Source organism: Lytechinus variegatus, chromosome 11, assembly GCF_018143015.1.
Source record: "Lytechinus variegatus isolate NC3 chromosome 11, Lvar_3.0, whole genome shotgun sequence".
NCBI classification, from domain to species: Eukaryota; Metazoa; Echinodermata; class Echinoidea; order Temnopleuroida; family Toxopneustidae; genus Lytechinus; species Lytechinus variegatus.
In genome coordinates, this window is record NC_054750.1 from 28,111,298 (window position 1) to 28,134,955 (window position 23,658).

A 23,658-nucleotide genomic window follows, 5' to 3' on the forward strand; every position below is an offset into this window, starting at 1 on the left:
CACTTGATAATGCGAGCGCAAAGCGCGATCAGACACTTTTTGATATTGTGATCTGAAACTGGATAATGATTTGAATAGAGAATAATCTGCGTATCTGAATAAGTCAAGCTTCGTCTATCTGTCCTTCGGCTTTTATCTTCATCATTTTGTAATACCAAATTTGTATATTTTTTCTTTCAAATTTGTATATAGGGAATAGAAATAAAGTTCATATCTACTTATAATATTCATGTACAATAAAATACAAAGAGCATTTTGAGAAATGAAGGAACAATATAACCAAACCTGAAATTATAGCAAAAGTGGAAATAATTTTCTTGGTAAACTATTTCATTTCAAAATTTTCGGAAAATTACAATTAGGCCTATATCAATAATATTGGCCGAGTGATTTTTATTTTAATCAAGTCCACAGTCAGTGGTGGACCGTGACCAGAGCCGGACAAAGCATTGGAGGGGCACAGCATTGTTCACAAACAATCCCCTCCAATGCCTTTGTCACATCCCGGAGGGGCCACTTACATTGACGAGTGGATACCATGCGCGACCAAAAAAACACGTAAAAAGGATGTCTTTTTCACGATAGGGCACGTTACGTACGTAACGTGATATGGGTGCCAAAAACACAAATAATGACAAAAGGGTATCTATTTCGCTAGGAAAATTACGTGTTTAGGGTCGAATTTGCGGGGATGATAAAACAAAATTAAAATGTTTTATAAAGGATGTCCTTTTTGCCCCAACACTACGTGTTTAGAGTCCGATTTGCGAGAGGTGTAGAAGTAGGGTCGTACTAAACCAAATAAGGTAAAGCCGACGACCGAAGGAACCGTAACAATAAAACATTCCTACTTGTTTAGGGGTTCATTTCAGGAATATTTGCCAAGAGTATCGTTTTTGTTCCCAATACTTGTTAAGGGTAGGGTTTCACACGCCAATACTTGTTAAGGGGTTCATTTTCAGAATATGGAAATTACGTGTTTAGGGTGCTTTTCGAGACCCCTTGGTCGCGCATGGTATCCACTCGTGAATGGAAGTGGCCCCCCCCCCCCGGGGCTCGGTGTAAAAATGGCAGAGGTAATAATGGCAGAGGTAAAAATGGCAGAGGTAAAAATGGCAGAGGTAAAAATGGCAAAGGTAAAAATGGCAGAGGTAAAAATGGCAGAGGTAAAAATGGCAGAGGTAAAAATGGCAGAGGTAAAAATGGCAGAGGTAATAATGGCAGAGGTAAAAATGGCAGAGGTAAAAATGGCAGAGGTCATAATGGTATAGGTAAAAGTGTTAAACCCCATGAAAAAAAATAAAAAAGCCCCCGCCTGTAAGCCCTACATAGATTAACGAAGAACGGTTCTATGAAAATAAAAATAATGGAAAGGGTGACATTCTTAAAATCATAGATAGATCGTCTGCACCAAAATTGATAATCTTTTGGCTAGAATATCTTATTTTTTCTGGACTCTCATGGACGGCCTTCTCATGTCAAATCGCTGTATTAGTATTCGAATATGAAGCACACTCTTGATCGCAATTGTACTTAATTCATTACAGTATATCTATATCTTCAGTATATATCAAGAGACAAATCAGTTCACTGACGCTCCTGAAATATTTTTTTTAAACAATTATGGACCATTTTTAGTGCATAAAATGTCATGGGCAGCTTCCCATATATGACGTCAAACCCTTTGGGAACCTGGCATCCACTAGCTGCATTGAGGTATTGCTGAACAATAATTGTATCATTTACATTTAACGTATCACATTAATCAGGGGCAGGTCCAGGAATTCCCCAGGGGGCACATTTTCCTGAAAAATGACACGCAAAAAAGTTTTCCGCCTACTAACTCGTCCACGAAAATAATTAGCAATCAGAAAAGGGTATCGCTTTAAAAAGGGGCACACTTGAGTTAGCATATTTGCTAAGATTTTAATTGTACCTCTCAAGGGGGGGGGCACGGGCCAGCTGTGCCCCATGGATCCGCCAATGACATCAATATCTATTCATCATGATCCATCATGATATGGAAATTAAAAAAAATACTTTTATTACAGAATGTTCAGTTATTTGTTTTATCCAGTTTAAATTATGAAAGAAGTTCGACGTAGACCCGAATTTGTTCGTTTCAGAGGGTTATAAGTGGCTGCACACATTGGTGTTTACATTTTAAAAAAATCGTTGGGTTTGTATGTAAAGCGTTGTTCTGCTTACGAGCTTAAGATCCTTTCATCATGCAGTCACTAATTGAAATCATTTTGGCGAGATATTGCTTTAGTTTAGTCACATAAATGACAGAGTATAGATCTTAAATGATGAAAAACAACATAATATTTAATCAGTTTTTATAGCCCATTTCGTCGACAAGAGTCTGGTCATGGATGATAATTATTATGATGTAGCTTATCTTTATCATCTTTACCTCTGCCATTATTACCTGTCATTATTACCTCTGCCATTTTTACCTGTCATTATTACCTCTGCCATTTTTACCTCTGCCACTTTTACCTCAGCCATTATTACTTCTGCTATTTTTACCTCTGCCATTATTACCTCTGCCATTTTTACCTCTGCCATTTTTACCTTTGCCATTTTTACCTCTGCCATTTTTACCTGGCACCCCCCCCCCGGGTGTCACCTCGGGTCACGGTCCGCCACTGTCCACTCCATCTAAACAACCCAACTTACAGGCCCCTTGGAACAATAGGGGTGCTGATCTAAATTTGAAAATAATAATAACGTTTTATTTATACCCAGGGTATATAGCCACTTCAGTTAGGAAACTGCTCTACCAGCGGGCCCAGCATAACATAACCCATAACATGTTATTATTACCCTTCTCCAATCTAAATGCTGAGCGCCTAGTACGAAGGCAGAAGGTCCCATTTTTAGAAGTCTTTGGTATGACTCGGCCGAGGATCAAACCCACGACCTCCCGTTCATGAGGCGGACGCTCTACCGCTGAGCCATGCACCATGCCCGGAAAGCAAAAAAAAAAAAAAAAATGGTTTCACTACAAAACGTAGGTCATTTTGGTCCAGAGAAATTTGACCAAAAAAATGTTTTACTTAAAAAAGTATCTAAATTTGCTTACATTTTTAAATTTTTCCATCCCATACCAGAAGCACCCCAGACCTCCGCTTCCAAGGGTCATGCCAACTAAAAGTGTTTTTTTTTCTATTCGAAAAGCATAGGTGGATCCGGGAGGGGGGGGGCATGGAGACCGCCCCCTTCCTATTGCCTATTGGTGGAGCAAAAAAAGAAGATAAAAGTGGGAAAGAGAAAATAAAGAAGGGATAGTCATAGAGAGGAGAAAAGGAAAATAAGAGGAGGAAGACGATCGATTGAATAAAATAAGATGAGGGGAATTAGACTTAACAGGAATAACTTTAAGGTGTTGTTCTCAATGAATATATCATTTTTCTTAATTTTCATGCCAACATTTGGAGTTAATTCACTTAGAAAGTTGACGGAACCAACGCCGCGGAGATAAAATGGCCCATATACCCTCTTTAAGTTTATTTTATTTTTTTCTTCAGAGTAACTTGGGCGCAGGATTTTTTTTTTTATAATTGTGCCCGAGCAAATTAGCTCAATGCGTGATAAGCATAAAAAATACTTGGCATTCAAGATAAAAATTGTAAACTTTATTTTCCTTGCTTTCAAATACTATGTTCACTTTTTTCAATTCAGTAACAACTGATATTGGAATTCAAAGCCTTAAGTATTGATAGGGACATTATACTTTTTGGGAAAGAAGAATGGTAAATTTAGGTCTAATTCCAATGGAGATTATTTTGATATATTTGTGTGTGTTTCGTATCTATTTCCATAAACTTGAATAAATACTTAAGTACTGCTCTGTTTTATGATGTAAATAGCATGCTGATTTGTTTGATTCCTATAATGTGATTTATATCGATAAATAAAGATTGAAGAAAAAAAGAAGAAATCTATTATGACAACAATAGGGAGCTTCCTCTATTTATTTCAACGCAGAGGACGCTATAACTGTGGCCATTTTGCGTTGTCAATGTAAACTACTTTGTGAATTTTCAATGAAAGGTGAATCAAAAGTTACGTTTGTAATAGGAAAACCTGTTGTGACACCTTCCACTTTTGCTCAAAGAAGAACTAATATCATTTCCGGAACAAGTCAGTAAGTATGGAAGTTATAATATTGTGAATTTATGTACGTTTTTAAGTTTAACAAAATATCAATCATTTCAAAATTTCAATTCATTCGCACGGGTACGATACCGGTACCGGTACGTACGGTACCGTATCTCAGACTCAATTTTCTTTGACATTGAATGAGATTGCATCATGCATGCACTGATGCAGCTGGGTGCGGGATGGGATGGAAGAGCGGAGCTCGGCCTCGGAGAGAGATGCCGCCACAGCTCGGCCTCCACTCACACGTATTGCGAGGTTAGTAATAGGATGATGGGGTGTCCAAACTTCGCGCACTTTTCAAAATATTCATCAATCTTAATTTTGTTCACAAATCATTCATAATTTATAGGATGGGGCCTTGGGGGGTCGGGTGTCCAGACACTTTATCTTTTTGAAGCCTTCTTTTTTTGTCTGTGGATTACACTAAAATATGAATTCATTACTTGTAATCATTATCTATATTGTTCTTTATAATATTTCCTAACATTTTGTACTAAAAATTGATGAAACTTCGCTTGTAATTTTTTTCCAAATGACATTCTAAAATTGATCGTCCGGATACACGACAACTGGGTAAATACAAAACCAATTCAAGAAATAGTTACCACATTGACGGCAAGATCACTGGTAAACTATGAAATCATGGACGAAAATGTAAAGTAGGTCAAGGGGTTTCGCCGGTATCGCGATCTCAAAATTCTATTCCGATCGGCGAATGCGGGCTGTGCTGGAAAACCGTTCAGAAAAAGTGTGACCTAACTTCGCGCACCAAAGCTTTTGTGGAGATTTAAACAAAACTCAAGCTCAAAAAGTGAAATATTTATATCAGATTGATAGCAAAATTTTATGGAATCGGTTAGTACCACATTTAACTCACATTTTTGATGATTTCTACTTGCAAAATCGTGATATTGTGTTGCTTGTTGCTTTCTTCAAAACGGGTGCTAACAGTGACAAATTTGCCGATCTTTTGCCAATATTTTCATGAATACTGAACTCATAAAGAAACTTTCACCAAAGGGTAATTTTAGGTCGCTTTTCACGTTGATGATGTCAGATTTTAAGGATATTGGCTAGTTTTTGAGATAATGACCGTCCGCGAAGTATGGACACGCGCAAAGTTTGGACTCACTGCCATATGCTAACTCGGCCTCGGCTTCAGACCAGCTCTCTTATTGTTGACATGGCACAACACTAACGCAAGTCCCGTTCAAGTGCAGTGACACCCGCCGTTTTGGGGCTCTCACAAGAAAAACAGTAGGGCGAATGTATACCCAGTTGTTAATGTTGGGTGTCTGGACAGGTTGTGTATCAGGACAGTCACAGTCAATTTTAAACAGCCAATTGAAAAGTTAACAATTCAAATCTCTTAAATGTCTTAGCACAAAGTGTTAGACAATATTATAGAGAACAAATTTGATGATGATTAGCACTAATCAATCACATCACAGTTATTGTGGAATAAAAAAAAGAAGGCTTCATTTTTGTTACGTGTCCGGACACCCAACACCCCATCCTACCCATCAGACATGAAATTAAAAATTAAGTGTGGAATGGTAGTTGGTACTCAGATGAAAGTTTTCTACATTGACATTGTAGACAATGGAATCTATCGTCATGATCATAGAAAAAATGTTCTATGATCATTGTTAAGTTTAATATGGGCCCAGGCCCAGGGCAGGTTTCACTGCAAAATTTTAAGTTCAAGACTTCTTCTAATTTCGATTTCAGTTCATGATCTTCCTCACTCAGGGCTCAGTGTTTTTGTTGTTGTTGTAAAACTAGTATGAAGAAGGTGGGCCCCATGTCTGCGCACCTAACTAGATATAGATCTATTTAAGATATAACATAAATTTTTATTTCACCAAAATTTTTAGTTGATAATGTTCCTTATATTCTTAAAAAATATGATTTAACTTAGTTAAGTACCAAAAATCTAAAAAATTTAAAGAAAATGTGTGATTTTCTTGAAAAAACCCGGCCAGTCATTTTCTGATTGAAAAAAAGGTGCCCCAAGTCAGTTCACCCATTTACTTCACACATGATTTAGGGATTTTGATGAGAAAGGCCGCATTTTGAGGCCGTCACATGAAATGTCTAAAATTAATTATTTTTCCTCCATTTTGAGTTGTTAGTCTTCAACATGTTCACTGGGTCCACAGGCATCAGTGCCTCCTAGGATCAAGTCCTTGCCCCTCTCGCCGGAGGGTCTGCCAAAAATGTGTAATTGCTCATGTTACCATTATGTAAACATTTGTTGCTTTATTGTTTGATACATGTATTTACAGGTGTCTGGTTCAGCTCCGTCTATTGAAATCTCTAGCAACCAAGTGGCCATTCTTGCAGTAGCACCACAAAGGGCATAATCAACTAAACCGTCACACTCAAATCGCCATTCTCGCTTATTGTGGTCGATCATGAACGTGCCCTCTGTCTACACACCAGGGTCACAGTGATTTCTTCATGCGTGAATCAGAGATGTTCAGACATGGAAGATGTCAACGCTAATATGATGGAGGCGTACGAGAAGCCCCTCTCACTCTGGCGTTTGGTGGAGGAGTTGGTGTCCCCGGGAGAAAGACCGGACATTCGAGATATCCTCGGTTCCTCCCTGATCGAGCAGAGTCTGGAATTGCATGAAGAGGTATGGTATTTGGTAAAGATGTAAGGTCGAGTCAAACCAACCTGTCTACCTGTGACCGACAGGTTCTGCCGGTTCTTGCATAGAATTGTGTTGAATAAAGTTTGTGTACAAATTGCTGTAATAATGGACTAGTTGTGGCTGTTACCTTTTGACATCAAGCTGTATCTGGATAAAGATTACTTTATCAATCTCACAGATGCAAAAATGAAATGCAACACTCATTCCTCACCTGAATGAGTTTGAAGCTATTTAGATTAGTGTAATATTTGATATTAGGCAGACTGTGATATAAACATGTAATGATACTAATGATATTGACAGGCCTGATATTGATATTGCATAAAAACAATTAACCCTTTGCCTACTGAATTCTGTAATCCCCATGTAGGCTTTGATACAGGGACCTCCCACTTCCAGTAGACAATTGGTTAAAACTTGCCCTCTGCACTTTAGATACAGGTCTCCAAGTCTATTACATATAGTCATTCAGAGTAGAAAATCACACGGGGCTAAAAAAATTCCCCATTCACTTAAATCCACTTTAAACAGTCAGACCGCAGGTCCCTATGCTAATGAGCAAAAAGGCCAGATTCATCCAAATCATCTCGTGGCTGAATCCTCCTTGCAAAATCTCGCGATTCATGAGATATTCTTTCTCTAAGAATTTACCTGTTTTAACCTCAAGTTAAATGAAATATTACTGTACCATCAGATCAGTAAATGTTACTCTTTCATATTGGTTATTTATTTTGTATACAATATTTAGTTAAATAAGTAAATTTTGGGCCTGAAAATGTGCCTCAAAACTGAATTTTCTTCCTCTGTTTTCTTTTGCAAATTGTGCCAAAACTTTTTATTTTGAGCCTCAATGATATTTATATCACCATAAAGCTGAACTTCTGTACTTTCTCGCAATGCCACTCTTGATGTGTGGCACCTTTTAATCCGGTCAAGATTACACTTTTCCCACCAAGGTACAAGACGAGATTTCTGAAATTTTGGACTTGCATGAAATCCAGAATTCTGATTGGCTGGATAAGATTCTCAGAACAACAGGCGCGGGGTATTTGAGGAGATTACCACATGGGAAGTGTGACCCTCCCATGAACCCAGGCACTGGAACCGTTGGAATTTGGCAGTGGGTGGTCTGTTTGACCAATCAGAGTGCAGTATTCTTGTTTTCAAGCTGCTTTATGTACTTGGCAAATGAAATGTGTGATCTTGACCCAATTAAACCAAATCTTATTTTGAAACCTATATGATTTTAATGCATACATATTCAGCTTTATCGCGATCTAAAAATCATTTGGGCTCAAACAAAAATAAAGCGTGAAAATAGCATCTTTTGTCAGGTGAAAATAATTGTTTTGTAGCATATTTTAGATCAAAATTTTAACCTATATTACAAACTCTTTAAATTATTTCAAACACATGACCTGAAAGAATGATTCTTCTTCTTTACAATGATACCAAATTCATTAAATTCGATGCACAAATAGAGCAGCAATGACCGAATGAAGAGGTGTTTTGGTCCGCATCAAGCTCATTAAATATGCAAAACATCTCAAGTCATGAATATCACTTGGATGAAAGAAGCCACTTTCTTGGGACCTGCCGTCTGACTGTAAAAGGGGAAGTTCACCCTGGTAAAAATTTCATTGTAAAAAAGAGCAAAAAAAAAAACGATAAGAAATATTGATGAAGGTTTGAGGAAAATCCATCAAAGAATAAAATTAAAAAAGAATTATTAGAATTTTATAATTGTGATGTCATATGTGAGCAGCTTTCCTACATATTGTATGGTTAAAAAATCAATGAAATGTAATTTTCTCAGAAAATTGAAAATTGTTTTTACCGTGACATTCAGTATATCAATAGACAAATCATTTTACACCCGTTCCTGAGAAGTAATCAGAAATAGTCATCATAAACCATTAAATAATTGAAATATATGCACTTTATATTACATAACATATGGGGCAGCTGCTCGTTCATGAAGTTATAAATAAAAAATGTTAAATTCCAATAACTTTCTTAATATTTAATGGATTTTCCTCACACCTTCAATATTTTTAATTATTTTTTTGTATAATTTTTAGAACAAACTTTTCTTCAGGGTGAACTTCCCCTTTAAAGTTAGCTAATCTTGCAGATTATGCAATACATGTACTTCGTGAAAAGTAGGCCCCCCAAAAAAAAAAATTGAATAAAAAAAAATTTAAAAAAAAATGCCTGATAAACATGTACATGTAGATGTGCTGGCAAACTTCACATTGGGGCTGCAAAAAATTGAAGCTGAACTCCAAATGTTTTTTAAAGATTTTATTACTTTACTTCACAAGGTGGATAACCTTCTAAGCATATGGCAGGACTATCGGGCGGAAACGGATGACGACATCCCCGCGTCTCCTGTCAATCTTCTCCCGGAGCCACCAGGGATGAGGGAGAATCTGAAAACCCACATCAGGATGCTGCTTGAGTGTGTGCGGGAGAAGGCAAAGGAGGAGGGAAGGTAAATGAATGGTTTATATACATTTTGTATTCACCAAGACCCATTTTACATCTGGAAAATTGCTGGTTTTGGGCCATCCCAAGACCTGGGGGGGAGTGTTTCACAAAGATTTAAGTATGACTTAGAGTCGCACTTAAATGCCTAGTTGCGGGCGTTATCAAAGACATGATCACATTGGTCAGATCATGCCAAAAGGATGCGCATTACTGCGTATCGATCAATAACATTGCGCGTTGCGTTTCATTTACACGTCAGCATTTAAGTGCGACTTAAGTCATACTTAAATCTTTGTGAAACACCCCCCAGGACCCCCTCTCACAAAGAGTTACGATTGATCCAATCAACTTCAACTATTAGGAAATCCAATGTCATAATATTCTTCTACAGGAAATTTGCACAAAGTGAACAAAGAGAAACACACCGAATTTGCAATAAAATTATAAATTTATTAATATCCATTATAATAACAAAATATTTTGAACAAATATTAGGTGGTGATGTTGCTAGCTTTCCATAGTTGTGGTTGATCAGGGCCCATCTTGCAAAGAGTTACGATTGATCCAATGGTAATCCTATGGAAATCCATCAGTGTCATAATTTTTTCTATAGGAAATTTGCACAATGTCCTTTTTAAACAAAGAGAAGCACGGTGAATTTTCAAGAAAACAACGAATGCATGAATATCATAGTCAGAAAATATTTTGAACAAATATGGATTATACATGTTGACGTTGCTGGCCGTCCATAGTTGCGATTGATTGGATCAATCGTAACTCTTTGTAAGACAGGACCCAGTTTTGACCTTGTAGAGATATGTGGATTAGCTTCACTGGTATGGAAGAGTCTGTTTTCATCAAAGCTTTCTTTCCTCCCAGATAGGTCACAGAAAGTTTGGCAGTCTGTTTCAAATCCATGGTCACTTTCTAGGAAAAATCTAAAAAACTGTCAGTGTAATTTCTGAGCCTTCTAGGATGAAAGAGAAAAACTAAAGACACACAGGAACCTTGTATTTGCATTTTGAAATAATTTTTTTTTACTGAGGTAAAATCACTTTTTGAAAAAAAAGAAGAAAGGAATTGTTAATAGAACACAACTAAATGTATGCATGGTATGCAGTAGTTAAAACATTGTATTAAGCGCTATATGTTGCATATTATTAGTATTATTGATAAAAAGAAACAGAATAAACACTGCCTTGCTGGTCAAAGGACATCAACTGGATCATGTAAGCATTACATAAGATGGTAGTGAATTTAAGATCTAATCTCTCACTGTGGTGCAAAGTTCAGTGCATTCTTCATTATATGCAGGGTTTTAGAACAATAATTTACCCCCCCCCCTGGATAATCTACCATCCCTCTGTAAAATCACCCACTCTGTATAGCAGGCCTGCTGTATAGTGTACCCTGGAGGAAAAAAGAGCGACATGATATCTGATTTCACCGATACTAAATATTACTTTCTTATCTATTGAAGATAAGTAAGGGCTTAATTAAAAAAGTGTTGCAGTATATTGAGGTTAAATTCAAACTAATGTTAATCTGATTACATCTTCAGAATGATTTATTTCATGCTTCAATAATGAACTACAAAAAAGGAGAAAAAAAGATAATGGAATATTACATGACATATCAGATAAGTTTTTGTTTGTGTAGTGATGTTTGTCATAAAATCTGAATTGTGAAAATATATTCTTTGTTGGACTTTCATCAAACTTTCCTGAACATTTTCCTCTTTTTTTCTTGTTATCAAGGTGATTTTTGTCTCACCTGCGAAGCAGAGTGAGACTATAGGCGCCGCTTTTCCGACGGCGGCGGCGGCGTCAACATCAAATTTTAACCTGAGGTTAAGTTTTTGAAATGACATCATAACTTAGAAAGTATATGGACCTAGTTCATGAAACTTGGCCATAAGGTTAATCAAGTATTACTGAACATCCTATTAAAGTTTCATGTCACATGACCAAGGTCAAAGGTCATTTAGGGTCAATGAACTTAGACCATGTTGGAGGAATCAACTTCGAAATCTTAACCTGAGGTTAAGTTTTTGAAATGTCATCATAACTTAGAAAATATATGGACCTAGTTCATGAAACTTACACATAAGGTTAATCAAGTATCACTGAACATCCTGCATGAGTTTCACGTCACATGACCAAGGTCAAAGGTCATTTAGGGTCAATGAACTTTGGCCGAATTGGGGATATCTGTTGAATTCCCATCATAACTTTAAAAGTTTATGGATCTGATTCATGAAACTTGGACATAATAGTAATCAAGCATCACTGAATATTTTGTGCAAGTTTCAGGTCTCATGATCAAGGTCAAAGGTCATGTAAGGTCAATGAACTTTGGCCATGTTGAGGTTTTTTGTTGAATAACCATCATATCTCTAAGTTTATTGGTCTCGTTCATAAAAAGTGGACATAAGAGTAACCATGTATCACTGAACATCTTGTGCATGTTTCAGGTCACATGACCAAGGTCAAAGGTCAATGAACTTTGGCCGAATTGGGTGTATCTGTTGAATTACCATCAAAACTTTGAAAGTTTATGGATCTGATTCATGAAACTTGTACATAAGAGTAATCAAGTATCACTGAACATCCTGTGCGAGTTTCAGGTCACATGACCAAGGTCAAAGGTCAATGAACTTTGGCCGAATTGGGTGTATCTGTTGAATTACCATCAAAACTTTGAAAGTTTATGGATCTGATTCATGAAACTTGTACATAAGAGTAATCAAGTATCACTGAACATCCTGTGCGAGATACAGGTCACATGATCAAGGTCAAAGGTCATGTAAGGTCAATGAACTTTGGCCATGTTGAGGTTTTTTGTTGAATAACCATCATATCTCTAAGTTTATTGGTCTCGTTCATAAAAAGTGGACATAAGAGTTACCATGTATCACTGAACATCTTGTGCGAGTTAGAGTAGTATTCAAAGTCAGCACTGCTGCTATATTGAACCACGTGATGCAGGTGGGACGGCCAGAGGCATTCCACTTGTTTTTCATAAGCAGGCAATTTCTAAATAAACTCTTTCATTTATTACAGAGACGTGGATGGCCTTCTTTCAAGACACAACAGCGATATTTTGGACTACGTCAATGATGAACTGCCCAGAAGTAAGAACAGCAACTTTATCTATCATTAGAGGGGGTCACTGCCACTGGACTGCTGAAAGCATCTCTGAGAATAAAAAAAATGGAAAAAGGCGTGTAATGAAATCCCCTTATAGAGTGTGCAAATCCAGGAGATCTGCACAAAATCTTTTTTTAGATTGTCCTAGTGGCTTGCCCTTGAATCCTTGATCCGGCTGCCTTTTTTCAGGACAATGTCCAATGGCAGTGACCCACTGGCCCATATTCTGAAGTGGGGTTTAACTTAAACCCAGGTTTAAAGTTGTGGTTTAAGTATGGAAAGCCAACTGTTACATAAATCACTAATGGAAGAGATATCATATTTCAGCTCATTTGGCTCTCTAATCATTTATAATAGTCTAGGAAATATAAATAGATGATCGTCTCCACCATCGATGAATCAGGAAAGAGCACAGTAAACATAAGAAACATACAACTTAATAAAAAAAGACACCTTTGGCTTTCCATAACTTTAGCACAGAGTTAGACCATGGTCTAAGTTAAACCTGACTTCAGAATATGGGCCCCTGTGTCTGCATGATTTGTGTGTCAAATATCAGAGCCATGTAATGAATGTTGCACCAAAATCTCCCAAATTTCCCACGGGCATTTCTGTTCATTCGGATGCCATATTGCATGGGCTAATGGATAATGATTGAAGATTTGAAGGTCTCTCTTCATTGGTTACCCCCCCCAAAAAAAATCAATTTGTTAGGGCCAATATTGCGCTCTTCTCCATTCCTGCAATATTCTCTGAATTGTGGAATATTCCTTGTTTCCCATTATGAGCTACCCGAAATATTATAGTCATTGAACCTTTGCTAAAGCTTCAGAGAGGATTTAAAGTGCTTTATGATGTTGGTCCTTGTAGATACTAGTCCAGGACTAGGCTTCCCGAGACCTGGTAGTTCTAGGAGCAGTAGAGATGGAAGAGAAACTCCCATGAGGATGACGCCAAGCAGTGACAGTGATGGGTAAGTCTGCTATGCAGGGGGGTGTTTCACAAAGACTTAAGTATGACTTAGGTCGCACTTAAATGTCGACGCGTACAAGATATGCAACGCGCAAACTTATTGATCAATACGCAGTAGTGCGCGTCCTCTTGGCATGATCTGACCAAAGCTGTCATGCCTTTTACACTGCGCGCAAGTAGGCATTTAAGTGCGACTCTAAGTCATATTTAAATCTTTGTGAAACACCCCCCAGTTGTGGTAATGATCTCAAAATGAGTTCGAACAGAATCCAATGAAATGGCCCACCAAGTGTTTGTATGTATAAATATGTGCAAACTAGCTCTGGAAAAAATGCGCTATTGCTGAGAAATGAGCAAAATGAGCACAGAATTCCATTAAATGTCGGGTATTTTTCCAAGCAATGTTAATACACTGTCTCACAGATGCCTTTTTGTGTTAGTTATCATCAGAGTTTTCGATTTTCAGCTAAGATTTCATGATTTCACAAGATGAGTTGATTTCAATATACCAGACCTAGATGTATGATAATATGGTGGTAATTCATCTTGATTTTAGAGGTTTTTTGTGAAATAGTTGTTTGGCTGCAACTACTTTCTTTACTTGTAAAGTCGACAAGTGCATAATTTCTGCTCCTTGGGTGGTAATCCAGCAATGAGCTGTCATGTCACTGTAGTGTTAGGAATAAAAATATATGTAGGTCTGCTATATAAGCGCACTTCCCATGACCATGTTCATATGTGGATTCAGATATGAATTTAGAAGAAGAGATGAGCTTTTATGTTTGTTGATGGTAATGATACTGTAATGATGACAATGACAATTTACAGCAAGGTTTGGTTGATTACAAATCTATGTAAATTGCCCGGGTCTCCATCTTTACACCTTATTGCATTTGCTGAAAGCCATAGGCGGCGGAAGCGGGGGACCTGTCCCCCCCCCTAAATTTTTTTTTGATAACCTTTTTTTTTTTTTTTTTTTGCTTGTCTGAAAATCTTGGTTAGCTACTCCGAAAATTTAGGTTGATAATCTTTTTTGCGGGCGCTTGTCCAATAATTTTTTACTTGTGTCCATCCCAAAATTTCAGGTGGACACCCCCTAAATTTTTGGGCTTCTGCCGCCAATGCTGAAAGCATGCATGCCTACACAACACGGACATTCAAATGTAATGCAGAGAGATTTCTGATCTTTCTTATGATTATTTCTTATATTTATTTTCAGAATGTCAGCCACATCAACAGTCAGTGACCAGGTAGATGCTGTCAAGGACCAACTCAACATACTACGGATAGATGAGGTTACAAACCAACTCAGGTAGGATCGTCTTTCTTTTAGGAGGAGCCGTGGTGTAGTGGTTCTGACTCTCACCTTGTAAACAGAGGGTCGTGTGTTCGAATCCCACCGCGGTCTGGCGTCCTTTGGCAAGGCGTTATCCACACTTTGCCACTCTCGACCCAGGTGCTAAATGGGTACGCGGTAGGATGTGAAAGTCATTGTAGCTTGTCCAGTATTGTGTGCGCCTCACAGGCGACTGACTGGAATACTCTCCAGGGAGTGGAGGATGTGCACACATTGTGTGCGGGAATGACTGATTGAATCCGATGACCGGGGTAATAATATATGTGTAAAGCGCTTAGAAACGTCGTTCCGATGGATTAAGCGCTATATAAAAGCGGATTATTATTATTATTTTAAAGGCAGTTAGAGTAATATTCTACTTTTCTGTTGTGCTTACCACATCGGAATGACATACCTAATTAAGCACTTTACAGAAATACATTAGGCCTGAGACGAATACCCTTTTTGCCATATGAATGTTCACCAGGGTAAAAAGTCGAATGGTTTGAACCATCAAGATTCAGAAATCACTAAAAATTAGACATACAGATATGGTCTGAAAACAGTCTAATTCCTGAACAGAACTCTTCCTAGGCAAAATGAGGTTGTCTCTCATGTCACATTCCTAAAGTATAGCTTTTTCTGAACTGTCTTCCAAATTTTGAGATATTGAGAGAGGAAGTTTTAACAGCAAAGTGGCAATTTGTGTCATTGCATTAACGTTGCAACCTTGCAACGTGGAGCGTCGTGGCCCAGTGGATTAGTCTCCGGACTTTGAAACAGAGGGTAGTGGGTTCAAATCCCAGCCATGGCGTAATTTCCTTCGGCAAGAAATGTATCCACATTGTGCTGCACCCGACCCAGGTGAGGTGAATGGGTACCCGTTAGGATATATTCCTTGAATGCTGAAGCGCCTATTAATATGGCGGCTTAGCTACAGCCGGGGTAATAATATGATACTAAGTATCAAAGCACAGTTGAGTATATGCACATTCATGTAGTAACTGCGCTATATAAATGGACATATTATTATTATTTATCTTTCATTCTTTGATAGATCCATGTTAGAGGATGAGATCTCCCAGCTTCTTAAGGATTCAGTATTCCTTCAGGGATGTCTGGAAGATGAGAGTGATTACAGGAGCCAGTCAAGGATGTCCATAGTCAGCAGAGAGCCTTCTATACAAGGTAATCTTGCAGAGTGAACTACTCCCTCAGTTTTTTTACCAGTGCTCAAGAATCTAGGCACACATATTCATCTTGGAGTGCAGATGTGCAAGACTCGTTTTAATTGTTTAATCAGGAAAAATCATGTGCGACCAAGTTCTCCATCAGTTGTCCAGATTTTGCTCATAGGCTTTGGCACATACCGTACATTTGTCTTAGTGTAAAGACGTCCAAGACACATTTTCATGGGTGTTGAGTACTGTGTGGTCATGGCAAGTGCATATTGCAATAAATCAGCAAAGTCTTGCAGAGCGATTACCTCTCTTGTTTTCTATAATGATCATGCACATTAGCTACACGCATTCATCCATATATCTTTCATTGGTGTGGTCAGAGCTGCCAAGTCATACTGGTTTTCAGTAATTACCACTGAAAAATGAGAAAGAATACTCATGCAAAAAAAATGATTTCTAAAGTTTCAGTTTTATGTGTTATCCTATGGTCTTTCTCTGAAAATACTTATTTCTACACCAAAATACTGATTTCAGCCTTAAAAATACCGAAATGTTCTTATTCAGGTTGGCATCTCTGTGTGTTGGATGTTGAAATGTTGACCCTACATATTAAGCACTATATAAAAGTGGAGTGATATACCTTAATTGTTCAAAGTATTTGAAACTTCAGAAATTATCACACAAAATGTGATGGTACATAGTTTAATGTATACATTTGTAAACTCTATTTTTTGTTTCATCTATTTTATAGAATTGAAGGAGGAGAGAAAGAAACTGGAGAAAGAGGTCCAGAGTGCCCCTCCCCCAACCTCTGTTGGTGTCATGAATTCTGTGAGGACACGGAATAAAAGCTTGCCAAACTCGCCTAAGTAAGTCCCATAAAGTTATTAAACACTTTGCAGCACATTTAAAGGCAGTATGCCACAAGCAGTTTGATCAATGCCAGCTTAAGATCTAAACTTCACATGAAGACCCTAGATCTCTAACATTGGTGCAACATTTCAATCTTGTAGTCTGAAGATATTTACCCAGTAATATGTTTGATATTTTTTCGTTTAATCTTGTAAATATTTATACCACAAAAATGGACCAAGAATTAAATGTTTAAAGTATGCTTCCAAACATTCTTGTTTTTTCAGGAAGGATTGACTTCATTATCATTAAAAAAAAAATCTTTTAAAGATATTCCAAATTTTTTTATAGAAGGTTATGAAGACTACCCTAACATACAGAGGACTATGGCTAGATATTCATTCAGAATTCACTTTTCCTATAAGGGGAGAATAATTGTTTTGTACATTTTCTCACTCATTACAGTCGGAGACTTCCAAGTCCTCTTAGTCCGACGACTTCTGGTAGTGCCAAGCTCCGTCCATCACCTCCTCCATCGGCCGGTAGCGCTGGGAGAGTTGCACCTGTCAAAGCAATCCACAAGATGCCACCGTCCCGTCGTGCCACCGACCCCGACCTGTCCCAAGAAACAAACTCAAATAGAACTAGCAGTGCTGGCACTAAGCCATCTATTTCGTCCAGGAGCGAACTGTCAAATAAACCGAGGTCTCCGATCTCGAGCTTGCGCGGTGGCGGGCCGGACTCGCCAACGAGGATGCAACCGTCACCACCATCTTCGGCAAGGCCTCCTGCAGGAAGGTCCGGGAGCGGGGGATCAGGGAGGTTCAGGCACAGGGTACTTGATGCAAAGCAGAGTAGGTGATATCACGCTTCAAAACATGCGCAGTTTGTGTGTGCTTGCTCAAGTCCCTTGAGAAAGCGGAATTAGATGCTTCAAATGCGTTTTATCTTGCTCGGATCTCAGAAGAAGTAAGACTGGTGTTTCAAAGACATGCACAGAATGCTTGAACATGTTGAAGTCTCGAGAGAAGTCAAACTTGATGATTCAAAGATGTCTACAGGATGTGTGATCCTGCTCGAGTCTTTGGAAAAGTCAGAATACGATGCTTCAAGGACATGTTCAGGACGTGTGATCCTGCTGAAGTCTCAGAAGAAGTTGGAATTTGATCATTCAAAGGTGTGTCCAGGATTTATGGGATGCCATTGGCATTTATTGAAGAAGTCTGAATCAATTCTTTCTGGTAACATGGGAGGTTCTTAAATATGTTTTTGTATTGAGTTTTTACAGACGTGAGTTAATCAGATGCAGATATTTACACGAGCGGACTGTCACTTCCCCGTAGAAGGTATTCTGACTTGAACTGTGTGCTTTCGGGAATAAAGACAGACAGCTCGACCAATAGACAAACTCACTCTATGCCACCCTATGTAATGCCAGATTGATGATTGCCACTTATTGGTCAAGTGGCTTTTAAGGTGTGAAAGTCGATTAGAGTTTCTTTGTCTAACGGAACCGAGTCATCACTGCTTTTTACGTATGTTTTGGATGCACAGGGTACCAAGTGACCATTTCACGAAAACTCATAGTCAATAATTTTCACTCTCTTGTAATAAGCTACAGCAAATCCTTGAATCTGATTGGCTGAGAGCAAAGTAGTTGGTGAATATCACCAACCAAACTTTTCATGAAGTGCCCCCTAGAAGTAAAGAACTGCGGATGAGAAGTCAGTTTAAACAGGGATAAAATTGTCTTTTTATGCGGAAAAACAAGCCAGCATACATGAAAGTCCATGCCATTTAATCGTAGGACCATTTTAGAATTAGTCAAGCCATAACATGTGTATAGAGGTTGAGGAGGCCCACCCCCCCTTCCCCAACACAGTGTATCAATGAATGATAATAAAAATGGTCTAGTACTAAAATGGTAAGGGAATGCTTGAAAAACTTTTCATTCAGAATAAATCAAACTTAAAAAAAAAATATTTAGTCTTATGATGTATGGCCACAAAATTGTGGATAATAATCCTCTTCTCATGAAAATATTTACAGTATTGTCCCAATCAGGCAAACAAATAATTTTTTTATTTTCCGGGGACTACTTTTCACACCGTAATTTCTTAATCTGCAATATTGATGAGCGTTAACATTTGTTGGCCCCCCTTTTTTTTACAGGGCTCTTATCATTATGGGGGGCGAAATTGCCCCGAGCCCTGTGCAATTTTTTTTTCTGTGTTGTGTACCCAATCACTTTTTATTTAAAAAAGATCAAATACCAGGATGATTTTCATGCCAAATTCATGACAAATTTCTCATGGTTTTAATAAAAAGGTGTATAGACGAAGACTATTCTAATGCACATGGTTCCATGGCAGGAAAGCCTTGTGTGCTATAATGGATCCCCTTGGAGTTTAAACAATTCCCCCTGGAATACTATTTTGGACTGGAAGCATATCAGATAAATGTGGATAAGTATTGAGATGGCCCAGCACCTTTAAGGGATTGGTCTCGTTCAGGAAGGTTTTATCCAGAAGGAAAAGAGAATGACTCACAGAAATCTAAGAAGTGGACAAATGTACACAGTTAAAAAAAAAATAGCACATTGATTGAGCCTGTCACTCTGACAACAAGTTGTTTAAACTATTTTGTGATTGCTTTAACTTTTTAAGCAACTTGTTAAAAAAGTTTAAACAGTAGTTTAAAAAGTTTAAACAATAGTTGTGAGAGTGGCAGGCTTAAACAATGTGCTTAAAATTTTAAATATCGTTTTTTACAGTGTAAATCGATCTTGTTTATTCCATGAACTTTGTATTTGTATATTTCCAATTGATTTATCTTGTCTTTGAATGAAGTGCTTTGAAATTGGGGGAACATGTTTTCCATTAAACTCAGTGTGTGTCTGTATATTATGTCGGGTGTGTTTGTGACGGTGTGTGTATGTGAGTAAGAGAAAGAGAGAGAGAGAGAAAAAAAAGAGAAATGTGTAAAGAGTTTATATGAAAAGGCTATCCACCATTAGCTAATAATATGAATTTCCGTCCGTCCAATATCTATGCAAATCCTTAATTGGGTTTCTGATTCAAGGGGCATTTCTTACATGAAATGTTTTTCATGCATTTCATTATAGATTTTCCATAAAACTTAGCATTACCCCATGTGTTTATTATGGGGGGATCAATATCATTCAACCTTGTGTCCAAAATATATTATGTAGTGGGAGGTCATACAATAACAGTTCATGAAAAAATGTATTTTTACCTAAAGTCAAAGGAAGGGGTGGGGGTACTTTTCAGCAATATAAAATATTTTTAGGAGTGAAAACTTTGGTAAGTATGTGTTGAAGAAAGGGGATACATGTAGTACATGTAGTTAATTTGACCTTTGTTGACTTTCAGTAAGCCCCCAAACCAGTTAACTTCATTCGATTTTTAAATCGTCTGTAGATCAATAGATTACCGCACATTGAGCAATTCGTGGAATGCAATTGTGTTTGTATTTAATAGATGCTGTAAAATGTGATTACTTGGTCGTGATCATTATGGAAAGACCTACATGAAGGATTATAAAACCTGACTTGATGCAGTCACAAGCCAGCTAATTGTACGTAACAGCCTTCGTGACACGAGTGTGATTATCACTTTTTAAACTGTAGAAATGAAAATATCTAGTACATGTATGCATGAAGAAAGTCATTTCAAAATGTTTTATGTTATATGATTTAACAAGCAGCATTCTTATTTATGTTGAGGGTTAGTGTGAACACCTAGTCAAAGAATTATGACAGTTGTGGCTTTCCAAAGTTGATCTTAGTTTAAATCAGATGTTCTTGAAATTGAAAGTGCTGAAATATTTCTACACTAAAAATCCAGAAAAGCTTTTGGCTGAGCAATCACATCAAAATTTGGTAGCCTATTTGTAAAAATTCTTTATGACCTCCTCTCTAATTTTGCCAGTATTACCAAGTGAAAAATTCATGTTCAGTCTTTCATTTTTTCATGTTTATACTGTTTGGGTATGTTAGTAGTCTGTCAGATGAATGTATCTTCTGTTTAAAAAAGATTTTTCCTCATAGATATTGTAAGATATACTGTCAGAGTTAATTAATTAAAGGACAAGTCCACCCCAACAAAAAGAGAAAAATTCAACAAGCATAATACTGAAAATTTCATCAAAATCGGATGTAAAATAAGAAAGTTATGGCATTTTAAAGTTTCGCTTATTTTCAACAAAATAGTTATATGAACGAGCCAGTTACATCCCAATGAGGGAACTGATGACATCACTCACTCACTATTTCTTTTGTATTTTATTATATGAAATATGAAATATTTTTATTTTCTCGTCATTGTCATGTGAAATGAAGTTTCTTTCCTCCCTGAACATGTGGAATTAAATTATTTTAACATTTTGTGTTTCAGGCAAGGAGGTCCTAATCGTCAAATTCGTAAAAATTGAAATATTGTATAATTCAAACAATAAAAAACAAAAGAAATAGTGAGTGAGTGACATCATCGACTCTCTCATTTGGATGTAACTGGCTCGTTCATATAACTATTTTGTTAAAATTAGGAAAACTTAGAAATGTCAAAACTTTCTTATTTTACACTCGATTTTGATGAAATTTTCAGCATTGTGCTTGTCTGATTTTTCTCTATTGATTCAAATCAACATTTTTCTGAGGTGGACTTGACCTTTAAGATCAATTTTATTTCTTGGATTTAGAGTATTCCTTTGGGGTGGTGGGGTATATAGGTCTAAAATTCTTCAGAATTGATCTCAACCTTGATGACAGGATGGGGTGAAATTGGGCGGACTTTGACACAATTATACTGCTTAAATCTCAGTGTGTGATTTTATGGGCATATTTAGATACAAATTCACCTTGTTGTATTTATGATTTTTTTTGCAGAATTATGTTATCAAATATGATACATATATGTATAACTGGTTGATATTCCTTTCTCTTTGGTAAAACTTTCCATCTGAAAATGTTGAATCCTTGCTCACATTCCAAGAATTACCATACATAAAGCTCCAACACATGCACAATTCATACATACATCTTGAAATTGTGGATATTTAAGTATTAAGAATGTTACACATAGAAAGATGATACAATTACCATACAGAGAGATAATGAAGTATACCATTTATTTACCAAATATTAAAATACTCTACAATGTATAAAATATATTATTACATTTTCCATCATTCTATTTCAATGAACTATAAACAAATTTGGCCATTTTGATTGTCAATATGCAATACGACATTACAATGAAATGTAACGATGTTCTTAAAGTTTTATTCATGAGATTTGATATGCATTATTTCCTATTTGATTTTTATGCACTGTATGTTTATATCACAGAGTTGCATAAATTATTGTTAAAACAAGCGTAAGCCTTATCTATGTGTATTATTGTATGTTTAACATTAGCATTATGTATTTGAAGTAAGGGCCATTTGCAGAAAAAAGTTGCTTAAATGCAACTCAAGCAACACAAAAAATTAAAACCTAAGGTCTAAATACATGGTTAAGAATCTAGTGACATTTGATTGCAACTAAAATAAAACTCAAGTTGCATTTGATTGCAACAACAACAAAAAGTCAAGATTTGTTTTATTGCAACTAAAAAAAATCAAGTTGCATTTGATTGCATCAACAAAAAATCAATTGGCGTTTCATTGAAACTAAAAAAAATAAGTTGCATTTGATCAGCTACTAAAACATCAAGTTGTGTTTGATTGCAACTGAATAAAATCAAGATGTGTTTGATTGCAACTAAAGAGGAATCAATTTGCATTTGATTGCAACTAAAAAATGAAACAAGTCCTAAATTCATTCTTTTAAATGGTTGAAAATGAGTCGCATTTGATTTCAACTCTTTTGCTGCAATTGCCCCTTGAGCATTTTACAACTGTAAATAGAGAGAGAGAGAGAGAAAGGGAGAGAGAGGGAAGAGGGGGGGGGGGGATAGTTGAGCTGGGAAGATAAAGGGGTTGAGGGAAAAGGAGAGAGAGGGGAGAAAAAAGTTTGGGGTAAACTAGGGGAGGTTGAAAGATCGATGGGTTAGAGAGAGGGAGATCCAAGGAGGGGGGGGGGGGATTGCTTAGATATCTAAAAGTAATAATAGAAGTAGTATCAGTCAGAAAAGGGGATAAAGAGGAATGTCAGAAAGAGCTGCATAATTTAGCGAAGTAACATAACTAATATGAAATACTGAAAATACACATATGACTATAAATTGTGACACATTTTTACATTCAAACCTAAACCTAAAAAGACTGCTCTCTTAAACAGATATACGCCAAGTTGTGTATACTAAATTATTCATAATATCTATACGAAAATCAATATTGTCATAAAACATGATTATGTATATTGTCGACAGCTTTATCCAGCAGAGCAGTGTATAAAATTAAAAAATGTTGTAGCCAAACTACATGTTTTGATGACGATCATTCAATGTCAGGATTATACATCAATAAACTTTGCACTTTATATGGCAATGTGACAAAACAGAGACGACACCAGGGTGGGGAGGGGGTGTCCTACAGGCAATATAGGCTTTCATTTCCTTCTCTCTGGACTGAATATACTTTTTTTTTCTTTCTTCATTTTCTTCCGCCTTTTCATTCTTTTCTATTATTTTTCCCCTACTGGACCCCCCCAAAAAAATCATGGCGCGGGTCGCCCCTGTTCCTCAGTGCCAAAGAAGGGGTGGGTGACCGCCCCTATGCATGTTCCTCCAAATTACAGAAAATGAATACAATAAAGAGAAAAGTCGGGGATAAAAAAAAATAGATTAGAGGACTACTGGTAAAATCCAGTGATAAACAAAGAAT

General features: G+C 37.0%; 1 protein-coding gene across 1 annotated transcript; it reads left to right on the forward strand.

Moving 5' to 3' along the window:
• Nucleotides 1-6,574: 6,574 nt before the first annotated feature.
• On the forward strand, nucleotides 6,575-18,359 carry LOC121423505 (coiled-coil domain-containing protein 24-like; the record flags this gene model as incomplete). Its single annotated transcript, XM_041618854.1, has 8 exons — nucleotides 6,575-6,814; nucleotides 9,157-9,326; nucleotides 12,385-12,455; nucleotides 13,342-13,444; nucleotides 14,663-14,755; nucleotides 15,837-15,967; nucleotides 16,712-16,829; nucleotides 17,278-18,359. Coding segments are annotated over 8 exons (1,323 nt in total), but the record flags the coding sequence as incomplete, so codon positions are not given.
• Between the last annotated feature and the right edge of the window lie 5,299 nt (nucleotides 18,360-23,658).